The sequence below is a fragment of the Thalassophryne amazonica genome, chromosome 5 (genome assembly GCF_902500255.1).
Source record: "Thalassophryne amazonica chromosome 5, fThaAma1.1, whole genome shotgun sequence".
In the NCBI taxonomy this organism is placed as follows: Eukaryota; Metazoa; Chordata; class Actinopteri; order Batrachoidiformes; family Batrachoididae; genus Thalassophryne; species Thalassophryne amazonica.
In genome coordinates, this window is record NC_047107.1 from 128,350,105 (window position 1) to 128,366,455 (window position 16,351).

General features: G+C 41.2%; 1 protein-coding gene across 1 annotated transcript in view; it reads right to left on the minus strand.

Moving 5' to 3' along the window:
- LOC117511316 (discoidin domain-containing receptor 2-like) overlaps window positions 1–16,351 on the minus strand; it is a 126,897-nt gene that overhangs the window by 63,542 nt on the left and 47,004 nt on the right. The window contains 2 exon segments of the mRNA XM_034171343.1: window positions 528–630; window positions 825–923. Of these exon segments, the coding sequence (XP_034027234.1) occupies window positions 528–630; window positions 825–885 (164 nt within the window). The 5' untranslated portion in view covers window positions 886–923.

Consider the following 16,351-nt stretch of genomic DNA (forward strand, 5'->3'; position numbering starts at 1 on the left):
TTTCATTAAAAAATGTCCTTAAACAGTGGAATGTCCGCATAAAGTCCTCATGCCGGCCTCTTCTGAATCTTCTCTGTTCTCTCACAACGTCCTGGGTGAATTAAGCCTTAAATTAGGATGTTTTCAGCTCGAAATAGGCCGACGACGGCGCCTGGAAGCGCTGCGCGACATCCCGCTCTGTGGGAAGTCCTTACACCGACAGAAACACCCCATAATCTCTCATCAGCCGTTAAACTTTTCACCGAAAACCAGCTTAATTTCTCAAATAGTGTCCACTCGGATATTCCTCACAGGTCCAGAAAAATTTTTGATAAAGCAACGCGCGCCGTCTCCAGCAGCGTGTGAAACAAAGGAATTCAGCCGAGAGGGCGGGACCACATCTCACTCAAGGCCTGCCCACAGGGAAATGACGTCAGAAGAACACTGTGTCGTACAAAGAACGCAGAATGACAGAAAAGTAAAAAAGTCAAATCAAAATGCATTATTTTCATGAAACTGGTTTCATGTGGCAATGACATCACACTGACCTGGCGTACTGTGGTCCTGTGCTCTCGTACCATTGGCTGGATGCTGTGAGGTCATCATCTTTAATCAGACCATTCTCCATGCCCAAAGCATAGCGGCAGTGTTCTGTGGAACGCAAACCCGAGTCAGACCCTCCGAGGGCTCAGAACCACCAAACACAATATTCAACAACTTTTTAGCCCATACAGACAACAAACATTTAAAATACAGTCATTTTAAAAAAGAAATGAGGAAATACATTTAAAACAAGAGAATGTCAACAGTATTTCTTCAGTTTTAAAGACAACATTTTGGTTTACCGGGGTCGACCTGTCCGTCGGCTGCTGTGGCGTGAAGAATCAGCAGCAGGAAGAGGTGCATGATGGTCCGGCGATCACACCAGCACACACGCTACATCTCTGATTGATTGAGAGAGAGAGAGAGAGAGAGAGAGAGAGAGAGAGAGAGAGAGAGAGACACACTACAAATTAAAAACAACACACACCAAAGAAGAACAAGATAGAGGAGGAGAGGATAAAGGCCGGCCTTCTGTGTGTACAAGACACGAAGCAGAAGAGAGAGAAAAGACAGATGGCTAGTCTCCTGAGGTGGGGATGGACTGGTTATCCTTCTGAGTGGCTGTCATCCAGGACAGTGGATGTGGTGAGGAGCAGCATCAGACCTGACTGACAGCGGCACAGCGACACGACCACAATTTAGCTTTGCCGTGAGGTGAATGCAGTTTAAGCTAACTGCATCGCAAACATGTTAAAAAAGCGTTAGCATGTCTATGGCATTTTCAATGTTAAAAGTTAGCATTTAGCATTTGCAGCCGTCATCACATTCAGGTGCATTTGTTTTCAAATTGTAATATTCCTTACATTTATTTTTGCTTATATATTAATAATCTAATGATTATTATATACAATTTTTGAGAAAGAGACAAAAAGAACCTGAATAGAAACACAACAGAAAATATATAATAGCAACTAACATAAATAAATAAATACATATAGAAATAAATAAGTGTTTCCTGTGAACACCTAGTGACTCTTACACCTCCACTTCATCCCTGTCTTATTTAAGTTTAATGACAGTTTGTTTCGGTCAAACCATATTTTCAATGTGTTAATTTCTTCAGTGATTTCCTCCAGAACTATCTGCCAAACTAGAAAACTGCTGCATCCTCGTAAGAGCAGAATACTACTGGAATGAATTTGAATAAGGAAAGTTGTATTTTTTTCCTCACCTAAATGGATGCTGCACTCACTCCAGTTTATTGTCTGGAATAGTCCCAGATTGTATTTCAGAGCTTCTAAAATTCAAACATTTTCGTGCAGGTGGTGTTGGGGGTAATTTTGGGTTTCAGCTTTTTTTGTTTTTCATCACTTTCATCCCTGAATATGTCAATCGTGAGTCACTTTTGTGCAGATTAAAGTTACTAACTGGGACTCCTGTCTTGTTGCAAGAAAGAAACGAGAATCATCCTCCGTTCTGTTCACACAGCTCCAAACGCTGCACGGCTCTCTGATGAGTCAAGTTAGAATGATAGAGTCCAGTCTGAATTAATAACTTCAAAGTGAAACACAATTTTGTTTATTTTTATTTATGTCCAGACATCAAGGATACAGTGATTTCATATTTATTTACTTTAAGACTCAAGGAAATACATAGAAAACATGTAAAGCCTACTTTTAGTACAAAATTCTCGAGGTATCGATAAGGGAATCGATAAGGAATCGGATCGATAAGCAGAATCGATAATGGCATCGATATCGATAAAACCTTATCAATACCCATCCCTACTCAGAAGGTTCACTAATATGGTACAAATCAGAACTGACCCGCTCCATTAAGCTCATCAAAAAATAAACTTTTTACATTTGGTTAGAAATAAATAAGAAACTCACACAAACTGAGAAAAATATCCTGCTCTGTGCCACCTACATTCCTCCAACCGAATCCCCTTGATTTAATGAAGACATATTCTCCATCCTGGAGGAAGAAATGAACCATTTCCAGGTTCAAGCTCACAGTGTAGTCTGTGGAGACCTCAGACGCAAGAACAGGACAAGGACCCGGCACCGTCAGCACCCAGGGGGACAAACACCTACCAGGAGGAAGAAACATCATCTTCCCAATCTGCCTCCAAGACACAACCAACAAACATTTTTTACAAGTCCTACAACTCTGTGGTTCACTGGGTCTGTTCATAGTCAACGGCAGAGTCCGGGGGACTCCTACAGTAAACACACAACCTACAGCTCATCCCTGGGTGATGACTTCATCACTGTGCTCAGTCTGGTGTCTCTCAGAGCGTCCACAGTCAACCCACTAACAGCCCAATCAGATCACAGTAAAACCACAGATCAACACCAAATCAACAAACCAAAATACACACTGTCAAAACAAATGGAAAGAACATACAGTAAAACTTGTCTAAACCGTCATCGTATAAACCGGATATCCACACTCACCGGACAAAAACAAAAGCTCCAATGTTTTTGTGTGGTTTTCCATTTAATAAACACTGTATATACCAGATTCTGTATAACGGATTTTCCCTCACATCGGACAAAACGTCCTGTCCGACCACAATGCATTTCCATAAAAAAAAAAAAAACCCTTGCATGTACCAGACAAGGCAGCCTGGATTGACGTGCACAGTAAGAGAGGTACAAAATTAAATTCAGCGCTGATGCACGCCGATTCGAGGAACGTGGGACTGTATTTCCGTGATTAAAAGACTGGCTGTTTAATTTTTTTCAAACCGTGCTCAAACACGGACCCGTTGCCTGACGTGCACCTGCTAAATCAGAGATGCCAAGGCTATGATTTGTCACTTTTCACTCCTTCATATGTTAAAGGTTTTTGCAGTTCGCACGCCAGTTTGGATCAAAAACGTTTTGCAGAAAAGTCAGCAAGTATGACAAACAACACGAAGTTGGAAAATAACACTCAAATGACCTGCAATTCATGGAGGGAAATAGTACACCTTGATTTGGAGGTACAGTAGATGATTGTCAAAAGACGAGCTCGTTGAGGGACAAATCCAGAAAAAAGCATAATCCAGAAAAACTGCATCACGACGCGCAAACTTTAAAATTGTCACACATGTTGATGTCACTGCATGGCCACAAAGTTACAGAGCTGCAGAGGATTTTAAGGTACCACTCCTCAGCGGACCTAGAGTAAAGAGTGACTCGACCAAATGTAATCTTTTTAACGGACTCGTCGCTTATTTAAGGCAGGCCTTTATTTTTTTCAGAAGAATTTTTGACCTGGTCATTAAATTAGGCAGGTCCTGATTCAGGAGTCCGCAGAGATCATTCGGCGCCCCCTGACTGTAACTAATCCGTTACATACATAGAACGGATTTTGCCAGTTTTATACATATAACAGATTTCGATTCTAACAGAATTGACTGATCCACCTGAATCCATTATATTTGAGTTTTATCATAGTACAGAAACATACCAAACCACTATTAAACAGCAACACATTCACTCGATTATAGACCAGTTTCTACAAGAAAACAATCAAACAAGCAAAAAACAAAAACATCTGAACCTCAATGATATATTTGACCTTTCAGCTTCACTAGGAAATCTAAAAGCCCCAAACAAAAAGGACAAAAACACCCAAAACCAGGACAAATGGTTTGGCAAGGAATGTAAAAATAACAGAAAGGAGTTAAGAAACATATCAAACCAAAAACACAGAGATCCAGACCACCACAACACACGGCTTCACTACAGACAAACAGGACCAAAAACACAGTACGAGAGCAACATGATAGAAAGCAGCTACACTCTACTGAAGAGTCCATAAAAACAAAGAAATTCTGGAAAAATTGGAACAGCCTAAATAACCAAAAACATGAAGATGTGCCCATAGAAACTGGAGCTGTGTGGGTTAAACCACTTCACCAAGACATTTGGTCCAATAGAGGAAAACAAAGAGAAACAAACTACAAAGCTGAGAGTCAGACATCAAAGATGACCAGAACCCACTACATGACCCCATGACCCTAAAAGAACTGACCAGAACCCACTACATGACCCCATGACACTAAAAGAACTGACCAGAACCCACTACATGACCCCATGACACTAAAAGAACTGACCAGAACCCACTACATGACCCCATGACACTAAAAGAACTGACCAGAACCCACTACATGACCCCATGACACTAAAAGAACTGACCCAGAACCCACTACATGACCCCATGACACTAAAAGAACTGACCAGAACCCACTACATGACCCCATGACACTAAAAGAACTGACCAGAACCCACTACATGACCCCATGACCCTAAAAGAACTGACCAGAACCCACTACATGACCCCATGACCTTAAAAGAACCGCAGGACAACATCAAATCCACTGAAACCAAGAAGGTCTGTGATGTCAACATCCCAAATTAAACGGTCAAATCCACAGATCCAAATTCCAACTCACCACATTAAAGCTCTTTAACACTGTCATGAACTCCATGATCTGTCTCAGAGCTGCAGCATGAGCTGTCATGTCAAGTGAATGAATGCTACGCCGTGCATGAGCTCATAACAGCTGATCGCACTGCTGTGAGTGTGTGAGGCTGAATCAAGTGATCGCTCAGCTGCGTGTGTGCTTAACTGATCGCAGCACTGCGCGTGCATAAGCCTGTCTGGACAGAGCGTCTCACTGTCCGCTAAACAGCTAATTTCCTGACGAGTAAGGGGGGGTGTGTGTGTACATGGGGATGTCTGGCTGCTGTCTGATGTGGTAATGTCAGGACCTGACTTACCTAGTAAGTAGTTTATTTGTATGACACCTTTCAAGATAAAATCACAAAGTGCTTTACAGGAATTTAACATTATGGTTGTGAGGTCTGTGCCCGCTCACCAACCAAGATTTTGCAAAATGGGGAAAACACCAAATTGAAACGGTGCATGAAGAATTCTGCAAATCCATCCTCCACGTCCAACAGAAAACACCAAACAACAGATGCAGAGCAGAATTAGGATGATATCCACTAGTTATTAAATTTCAAAAGAGAACAATTAAATGTTATGAGCACCTTAAAAACAGTGACCCCAGTCCACTCCATAACAAAGTCCTGATCCACAGAGAGACTGTAGAGACACGCCCCCTCAGCCAGCTGGCTCTGGGACTCTCTACACAAACACAAACAGAAACCCTGTCAGACTAAACCAAATTATAAGAAAACAAAAAGAAAACAATGTGACACACTGGAAAAAAAAATCCACCAAAAACCAGAGTAAACTGGATGCTGTGTGTCCCTAAACAGACAGAACTCGGTGGCAGAATACCTGAACACTGTGATAAACGCAAAGCTCAGGAAGTCCTTGACCACGTACATACTTGGTGAGCACAGCCTGGCCGTGGAGAAAGGTCACCACAGACAGACCTGGCTCCCCACAGAAGACAGACTGTGACAGACCCACTGCTCACAACACCAGGTGGAGAGCGAGATGCACCTCCTGACCACCTGCCCGCTGCACCAAAGAGACACGAACAGAGACACAGATCACAAACACCCAAACAGACTCTGAGAGCAACATCGACAAACTTCACTATCTGCTGGCTGAAGGACAACAAATGCAGCAGCAACGAAGGTTTGAGACATGAAAAGAAGGAACAACGGACACAAACCACAGTAAACCCAAAACAGGAGATTAAACTGCTACATCACTTTATCTATGTATAATATAACAGTTTATTTTTAGCTGTATGAAACACTTACTTTGACAGTATAACTACGAGGGCTGTCAATAAAGTATAGGTCATTTTTATTTTTTTCAAAAACTACAACCCCTGGCAAAAATTATGGAATCACCGGCCTCGGAGGATGTTCATTCTGTCGTTTAATTTTGTAGAAAAAAGCAGATCACAGACATGACACAAAACTAAAGTCATTTCAAATGGCAACTTTCTGGCTTTAAGAAACACTATAAGAAATCAAGAAAAAAAGATTGTGGCAGTCAGTAACGGTTACTTTTTTAGACCAAGCAGAGGAAAAAAATATGGACTCACTCAATTCTGAGGAATAAATTATGGAATCACCCTGTAAATTACCATCCCTAAAATTAACACCTGCATCAAATCACATCTGCTCGTTGACATTGACCCTATGTCATGAAATTGACCCTATGTGTCTTTTTGCAAGGAATGTTTTCACAGTTTTTGCTCTATGGCAAGATGCATTATCTTCTTGAAAAATGATTTCATCATCCTCAAACATCAGAAAAGTGTCCAAAATATCAACGTAAACTTGTGCATTTATTGATAATGTAATGACAGCCATCTCCCCAGTGCCTTTACCTGACATGCAGCCCCATATCATCAATGACTCTGGAAATTTACATGTTCTCTTCAGGCAGTCATCTTTATAAATCTCATTGGAACGGCACCAAACAAAAGTTCCAGCATCATCACCTTGCCGAATGCAGGTTCGAGATTCATCACTGAATATGACTTTCATCCAGTCATCCACAGTCCACGATTGCTTTTCTTTAGCCCATTGTAACCTTGTTTTTTTCTGTTTAGGTGTTAATGATGGCTTTCGTTTAGCTTTTCTGTATGTAAATCCCATTTCCTTTAGGCGGTTTCTTACAGTTCGGTCACAGAAGTTGACTCCAGTTTCCTCCCATTCGTTCCTCATTTGTTTTGTTGTGCATTTTCGATTTTTGAGACATATTGCTTTAAGTTTTCTGTCTTGACGCTTTGATGTCTTCCTTGGTCTACCAGTATGTTTGCCTTTAACAACCTTCCCATGTTGTTTGTATTTGGTCCAGAGTTTAGACACAGCTGACTGTGAACAACCAACATCTTTTGCAACATTGCGTGATGATTTACCCTCTTTTAAGAGTTTGATAATCCTCTCCTTTGTTTCAATTGACATCTCTCGTGTTGGAGCCATGATTCATGTCAGTCCACATGGTGCAACAGCTCTCCAAGGTGTGATCACTCCTTTTTAGATGCAGACTAACAAGCAGATGTGATTTGATGCAGGTGTTAGTTTTGGGGATGAAAATTTACAGGGTGATTCCATAATTTATTCCTCAGAATTGAGTGAGTCCATATTTTTTTCCTCTGCTTGGTCTAAAAAAGTAACTGTTACTGACTGCCACAATCTTTTTTTCTTGATTTCTTATAGTGTTTCTTAAAGCCAGAAAGTTGCCATTTGAAATTACTTTAGTTTTGTGTCATGTCTGTGATCTGCTTTTTCTACAAAATTAAACAACTGAATGAACATCCTCCGAGGCCGGTGATTCCATAATTTTTGCCAGGGGTTGTATATGGATTTCATTCATATGTTTTTACATCAGACATGCTTGAACCCTCGTGCGCATGCATGAGTTTTTCCACGCCTGTCGGTGACGTCATTCGCCTGTGAGCACTCCTTGTGGGAGGAGTCGTCCAGCCCCTCGTCGGAATTCCTTTGTCTGAGAAGTTGCTGAGAGACTGGCGCTTTGTTTGATCAAAATTTTTTCTAAACCTGTGAGGCACATCGAAGTGGACACGGTTCGAAAAATTAAGCTGGTTTTCGGTGAAAATTTTAACGGCTGATGAGAGATTTTGAGGTGATACTGTCGCTTTAAGGACTTCCCACGCAACGAGACGTCGTGCAGCGCTCTCAGGCGCCGTTGTCAGCCTGTTTCAAGCTGAAAACCTCCACATTTCAGGCTCTATTGATCCAGGACGTCGTGAGAGAACAGAGAAGTTTCAGAAGAAGTCGGTTTCAGCATTTTATCCGGATATTCCACTGTTAAAGGAGATTTTTTTAATGAAAGACGTGCGGACGGGTCCGCGCGTCGGGACACAGCCGGCGCGGTGCGGCGGCACAGGAAAACACCTCCGTGTTGATAACCATTTGTAAAATCCAGGCAGCTTTTGATGGCTTTCAGTGGAGTGAGTATACGAGAAATTGTTTAACAGCTGGACATGTTCCAACTTGTCCTTAAGGCTTCCAACAGACGTGTTTTTCCTGTGGTGGAGCGTCGCGGCGGCTGCGAGCTGACGCTGCAATCTGCCCGCACGTCTTTCATTAAAAAAATCTCCTTTAACAGTGGAATATCCGGATAAAATGCTGAAACCGACTTCTTCTGAAACTTCTGTTCTCTCACGACGTCCTGGATCAATAGAGCCTGAAATGTGGAGGTTTTTAGCTTGAAACAGGCTGACGACGGTGCCTGGGAGCGCTGCACGACGCCTTGCTCCGTGGGAGGACGACTCCTCCCACAAGGAGTGCTCACAGGCGAATGACGTCACCGACAGGCGTGGAAAAACTCACGCATGCGCACGAGGGTTCAAGCATGTCTGACGTAAAAACATATGAATGAAATCCACATAGTTTTTGAAAAAAATAAAAAGGACCTATACTTTATTGACAGACCTCGTATATGTTGCCCATGCCAACAAAGCTCCACTGAAATTAAATGAAATGAGAGAGGGAGAGGAAAAGAGAGAGACTGAAAGAAGAAAACATACACGAGAGAGCGAGAGAGAGAGAGAGAGAGAGAGACAGTGTGTCTTTGCTTTTAGAGCAGTTCATAGGCATTGAACACAAACAGCACCCACGCAGAGGTTACGCAAGACACACACACACACACAAAAGAATTTAAACCAAATAAAGTTGTGAAATTCAGTCGAGATGTTCTCTTTCACTCACATTTCTATTGAAAAAAATTGCTGAAAGTGACACAAATTAAATTTGATCTCACTGTATCCTCACATCCGGCCTCTGTATGTGGTTTGTCATCTGCGCGGTGGCAAACAGGAAAGATTTCCAGAGGGTAACCAAAATAGCAGAGAAGACCGCTGGGTGCCCTCTACCCACAATGGGGGACCTTCATGGTTCTTAACACCCGCTGATACGAGCATGCCTTTGCTTCACGCAACACACGTCCTGTGTCTTCTTGTGTCATGCTGGAGAGTAAACCCGTCTTTAAGGGGTGCAGACAGGACGCGAGAGGGGTGCCGGTGCGTGCTATTACGCACAGAGAATTTAGAGAAGTTCAAAAAATCTTTCACGCACAAATGTCGTGCTATGTGGCGTGATCTAATCTCCAACACGACGTGCAGCTCGTCAAGTGGAGTAAACAAGCAGTAAACAGAGCGAGTGGTGACGTCAGCGGATCACATCAGAGCGCAGCTCGTCTGAAGGATTATAACAAGAAGTTAAATCTGTTATAAACATACTTTAACAGCTACACACAAGAAGGAAAGAACACGCAACTGTTTTATCAAGCCATGACAATGTAAACAAGTCAAATAATTACCTTTTAAGATGGCTCAAAATGCTTTCTGCAGGTGGTTAGGTGTGCACGTGAATGGCTCCAGCTTGTAGCCCCCTCGCTGATGCAGGAAGTGATTCAAGCCGTTTTCAATGGCAAATTTGCAGAAAAAAAATGATTAATCTGCCACGAAATAATAATTTTTTTATACGCAGCATCCAGCGCAGAGCACGTGGCAGCCAGCAGAACAAAGAACTGCGTCCAGCTGTGAACACAGCGGGTGGGATCGTCACGACGTTCGTGCTATTGCGTGAAGCAAAGTCATGCTTGTGTCAGTGGACCTTTACTGTGTCAGGAGAGCCAACACCATCCTAAAGGACTCATCCCACCCTGAACACTCTGTTTGAGCTGCTGCCATCAGGCAGATGGTACAGAGCCATTAAAACAAGAACAAATAGACTGAAAAACTCTATTTGTTCTAAAGGTCTAATCTGCTTTATGAAACTGGCTCTTGCTTGCCTCTACTTGCCTCTACTAGATACATTTACATTTACTCCGATGGACTATCCAGCAGTGGGGAATAAGTTTCATTACACTAGAAGTCTTTCAGAAAGCGCTGTAACTAGGTTTAAGGATATGATTCCTTCTTTATGTTCTCTAATGCCATATACCAACACAGTGCAGAGTAGCTACCTAAACTCTGTGAGTGAGATAGAGTATCTCGTCAATAGTTTTACATCCTCATTGAAGACAACTTTGGATGCTGTAGCTCCTCTGAAAAAGAGAGCTTTAAATCAGAAGTGCCTGACTCCGTGGTATAACTCACAAACTCGCAGCTTAAAGCAGATAACCCGTAAGTTGGAGAGGAAATGGCGTCTCACTAATTTAGAAGATCTTCACTTAGCCTGGAAAAAGAGTCTGTTGCTCTATAAAAAAGCCCTCCGTAAAGCTAGGACATCTTACTACTCATCACTAATTGAAGAAAATAAGAACAACCCCAGGTTTCTTTTCAGCACTGTAGCCAGGCTGACAAAGAGTCAGAGCTCTATTGAGCCGAGTATTCCTTTAACTTTAACTAGTAATGACTTCATGACTTTCTTTGCTAAAAAAATTCTAACTATTAGAGAAAAAATTACTCATAACCATCCCAAAGACATATCGTTATCTTTGGATGCTTTCAGTGATGCCGGTATTTGGTTAGACTCTTTCTCTCTGATTGTTCTGTCTGAGTTATTTTCATTAGTTACTTCCTCCAAACCATCAACATGTCTATTAGACCCCATTTCTACCAGGCTGCTCAAGGAAGCCCTACCATTAATTAATGCTTCGATCTTAAATATGATCAATCTAACTTTATTAGTTGGCTATGTACCACAGGCTTTTAAGGTGGCAGTAATTAAACCATTACTTAAAAAGCCATCACTTGACCCAGCTATCTTAGCTAATTATAGGCCAATCTCCAACCTTCCTTTTCTCTCAAAAATTCTTGAAAGGGTAGCTGTAAAACAGCTAACTGATCATCTGCAGAGGAATGGTCTATTTGAAGAGTTTCAGTCAGGTTTTAGAATTCATCATAGTACAGAAACAGCATTAGTGAAGGTTACAAATGATCTTCTTATGGCCTCAGACAGTGAACTCATCTCTGTGCTTGTCCTGTTAGACCTCAGTGCTGCTTTTGATACTGTTGACCATAAAATTTTATTACAGAGATTAGAGCATGCCATAGGTATTAAAGGCACTGCGCTGCGGTGGTTTGAATCATACTTATCTAATAGATTACAATTTGTTCATGTAAATGGCGATAAGGTTAATTATGGAGTTCCAGAAGGTTCTGTGCTAGGACCAATTTTATTCACTTTATACATGTTTCCCTTAGGCAGTATTATTAGAAAGCATTGCTTAAATTTTCATTGTTACGCAGATGATACCCAGCTTTATCTATCCATGAAGCCAGAGGACACACACCAATTAGCTAAACTGCAGGAATGTCTTACAGACATAAAGACATGGATGACCTCTAATTTCCTGCTTTTAAACTCAGATAAAACTGAAGTTATTGTACTTGGCCCCACAAATCTTAGAAACATGGTGTCTAACCAGATCCTTACTCTGGATGGCATTACACTGACCTCTAGTAATACTGTGAGAAACCTTGGAGTCATTTTTTCCTGGTTCTCTCCCTCAGCCCCAACCAGTCCCAGCAGAAGACTGCCCCTCCCTGAGCCTGGTTCTGCTGGAGGTTTCTTCCTGTTAAAAGGGAGTTTTTCCTTCCCACTGTAGCCAAGTGCTTGCTCACAGGGGGTCGTTTTGACCGTTGGGGTTTTACATCATTATTGTATGGCCTTGCCTTACAATATAAAGCGCCTTGGGGCAACTGTTTGTTGTGATTTGGCGCTATATAAAAAAAAAATTGATTGATTGATTGATTTTTGATCAGGATATGTCATTCAGTGCGCATATAAAACAAATATGTAGGACTGCTTTTTTGCATTTGCGCAATATCTCTAAAATTAGAAAGGTCTTGTCTCAGAGTGATGCTGAAAAACTAATTCATGCATTTATTTCCTCTAGGCTGGATTATTGTAATTCATTATTATCAGGTTGTCCTAAAAGTTCCCTGAAAAGCCTTCAGTTAATTCAAAATGCTGCAGCTAGAGTACTAACGGGGACTAGAAGGAGAGAGCATATCTCACCCATATTGGCCTCTCTTCATTGGCTTCCTGTTAATTCTAGAATAGAATTTAAAATTCTTCTTCTTACTTATAAGGTTTTGAATAATCAGGTCCCATCTTATCTTAGGGACCTCACAGTACCATATCACCCCAATAGAGCGCTTCGCTCTCAGACTGCAGGCTTACTTGTAGTTCCTAGGGTTTGTAAGAGTAGAATGGGAGGCAGAGCCTTCAGCTTTCAGGCTCCTCTCCTGTGGAACCAGCTCCCAATTCAGATCAGGGAGACAGACAACCTCTCTACTTTTAAGATTAGGCTTAAAACTTTCCTTTTTACTAAAGCTTATAGTTAGGGCTGGATCAGGTGACCCTGAACCATCCCTTAGTTATGCTGCTATAGACTTAGACTGCTGGGGGGTTCCCATGATGCACTGAGTGTTTCTTTCTCTTTTTGCTCTGTATGCACCACTCTGCATTTAATCATTAGTGATTGATCTCTGCTCTCTTCCACAGCATGTCTTTTTCCTGGTTCTCTCCCTCAGCCCCAACCAGTCCCAGCAGAAGACTGCCCCTCCCTGAGCCTGGTTCTGCTGGAGGTTTCTTCCTGTTAAAATGGAGTTTTTCCTTCCCACTGTCGCCAAGTGCTTGCTCACAGGGGGTCGTTTTGACCGTTGGGGTTTTTCCGTAATTATTGTATGGCCTTGCCTTACAATATAAAGCGCCTTGGGGCAGCTGTTTGTTGTGATTTGGCGCTATATAAATAAAATTGATTTGATTTGAAAAACAGTTTCTACCCAACTGCTCTTAGAGCTTTGAATGCCACTGGAACCAAACAGTCAGGTCACATGACACACTCGGAATGAGTGCAATATTTGTTCATGTGCAATATCCACTGCCACTGAAATACTGTTGTAGGTAAAAGTTTGGACACCCCTGTTAATTTTCATGATTTTCCTTTATAAATTATTGGTTCTCTGGATCAGAAATTTCAGTTAAATATATCATATAGCAGATGAACATACTGGTTTTTGAGAAGTGAAATGAAGTTTCTAGTATTTACAGAAAGTAGGGATAGGTACCTTTCACATTTGAACCGATACGGTACCGATACCCGGTACCTGGGAATCTATACCGATATGCAACGGTACCAATTTTCGGTACTTTTATATGTTGTGTTAGAAGTAAAATCTCCAAAAATGACAATTTAACAGATTTATTTCTGAAAGTGTAAACTTTAACAAATATGTCAAAACATGAAATTGTTTACCTTGTAACAAGGCAACTGTTTCATAAATGTCTTGAACATAGAAACTCTTAACTACACCTAAGCAGTGTTTTTCTTTAAAATGCACAAATTAAAACCAAAAGGGAATCGACTAAAAATAAATAAATTAAAGTGCAACAAACTAAAATAAAGTGAGGCAAACGTTTTTGCAATGAACTACAACCCCAATTCCAATGAAGTTGGGACGTTGTGTAAAATGCAAATAAAAACATTATACAATGATTTGCAAATCCTCTTCAACCTATATTCAATTGAATACACCACAGAGACAAGATATTTAATGTTCAAACTGATAAACTTTATTGTTTTTGTGCAAATATTTGCTCATTTTGAAATGGATGCCTGCAACATGTTTCAAAAAAGCTGGGACAGTGGTATGTTTATCACTGTGTTACATCACCTTTCCTTCTAAAAACACTCAATAAGCATTTGGGAACTGAGGACACTAATTGCTGAAGCTTTGTAGGTGGAATTCTTTCCCATTCTTGCTTGATGTATGACTTCAGTTGTTCAACAGTCATGCCATGGGCACTAACACACCCCCATACCATCACAGATGCTGGCTTTTGAACTTTGCACTGGTAACAATTTGGATGGTCTTTTTCCTCTTTTGTCCAGAGGACACGATGTCCATGATTTCCAAAAATAATCTGAAATGTGGACTCTTCAGACCACAACACACTTTTCCACTTTGCGTCTGTCCATTTCAAATGAGCTCGGGCCCAGAGAAGGTGGCAGCGTTTCTGGAAGTTGTTGATGTACGGCTTTCGCTTCGCATGGTAGAGTTTTAACTTGCACTTGTAGATGTAGCGACGAACTGTGTTAACCGACAATGGTTTTCTGAAGTGGTCCTAAGCCCACACGGTAAGATCCTTTACACAGTGTTGGTTTTTAATGCAGTGCCGCCTGAGGGATCGAAGGTCACAGGCATTCAATGTTGGTTTTCGGCCTTGCCACTTACGTGCAGAAAATTCTCCAGATTCTCTGAATTTTCTGATTATATTATGGACTGTAGATGATGGAATCCCTAAATTCCTTGCAATTGAACATTGAGAAACATTGTTCTTAAACTGTTGGAGTATTTTTTTTCACGCAGTTGTTCACAAAGTGGTGATCCTCCCCCATCTTTGCTTGTGAACGGCTGAGATTTTTGGGGATGCTCCTTTTATGCCCAATCATGACACTCACGTTTCCAATTAGGTGTTCTTTGAGCATTCATCAACTTTCCCAGTCTTTTGTTGCCCCGTCCCAACTTTTTTGAAAACTGTTGCAGGCACCCATTTCAAAATGAGCAAATATTTGCACAAAAACAATAAAGTTTATCAGTTTGAACATTTGCAAATTGTATTCTGTTTTTATTTACATTTTACACAACGTCCCAACTTCATTGGAATTGGGGTTGTACATTTACTGTTCCTTGTGCAGTTTTTTTTTCAAGAACACAAGCACATCACCTTTTTCGAGCCCGTTCCACACATGCTTACGTCATCTAAACACTACGCTTTAGCGTATCATACCTGCAGCAGACAATGATAATGAAGTGGTTGTAAGCATATCTTCTCCAGTGATGCCGGCTGCAGATGACGAGTCACTAGCCGTGCCGAATTCAGGAGCTGATCTGACTCGCAGGTAGGGATGGGTATTGATAAGATTTTAATCGATATCGATACCATTATCGATCTGATTCCTTATCGATACCGCTTGTGAATTTTGTGTACTAAAAGTAGGCTTTACAGAGTAGACGTTTCACTTCAAATCGCATCTGTCTTGACTCTTGTAGAGAAGAACACCTTTACAGGTTTTCTTTGTCAACAACATGTTACAGAGTCTTAACCCCCGAGGGCGTTTTTTGGACAGTTCACTCTCCTGGCATAAATGTTTTATTATTGCTGTTAACAGCTCTCCCTGCATCCCACAATCAAGTATTATGTCTCTTTTTTTCAGGACAACCTGTGCTTTCAGAATATATATGTTTTTGTTGTGTTTTATAAGTGTAATAAAGGTGTACAATCAAAAATAGGCAAGGAAAAAAATAAAGCGAAAAATAATTTTCCACACATTTATTCAAAACACACAGCAAACTATAATAAACACTTTATAAAGGTAATTTGAGTCTTGTGTGAAGGACTGTACAACAAAGAGGTTCAAACAATAAACAAAAATGCACATTTTGAACAATATATACAAAATGATCTATGCATTTTGTTGTCCATTGATATGGTAAACAGTGCTTTACTCAGAGAAAGCAACAGAGTTATCCAGTAACATTCACATGCAAACTAGTGGAGCAATCCTGATAGTTACACACTCTTTGTTTGAGCATGTGAGACTGTCATCAGAGGCTCTCCGTCTGCTCCTGCTTTCACTGATTGCTGTGCGTAATGGTGCAGGGCGCACTGAGTATGTACTAATAGTATGTACTCATTTGAGCACCCAGGGGGCTATTCAAACGGGCCATCTAGTAACATATCACTCCTGAAAACGATCTTTGGCTTTTCACGTGAGGTAAATCTGCTCTACGATTGGATTTTGGAAAACCATGTGACGGTGAACCAATTCCGATTGGACACTCACATTGTGCACGTCATCACACAGCTTCTATGAGGAGTGCAAAGATGGCCGATGGCTGGCTCGAAAGTCCGTGAAG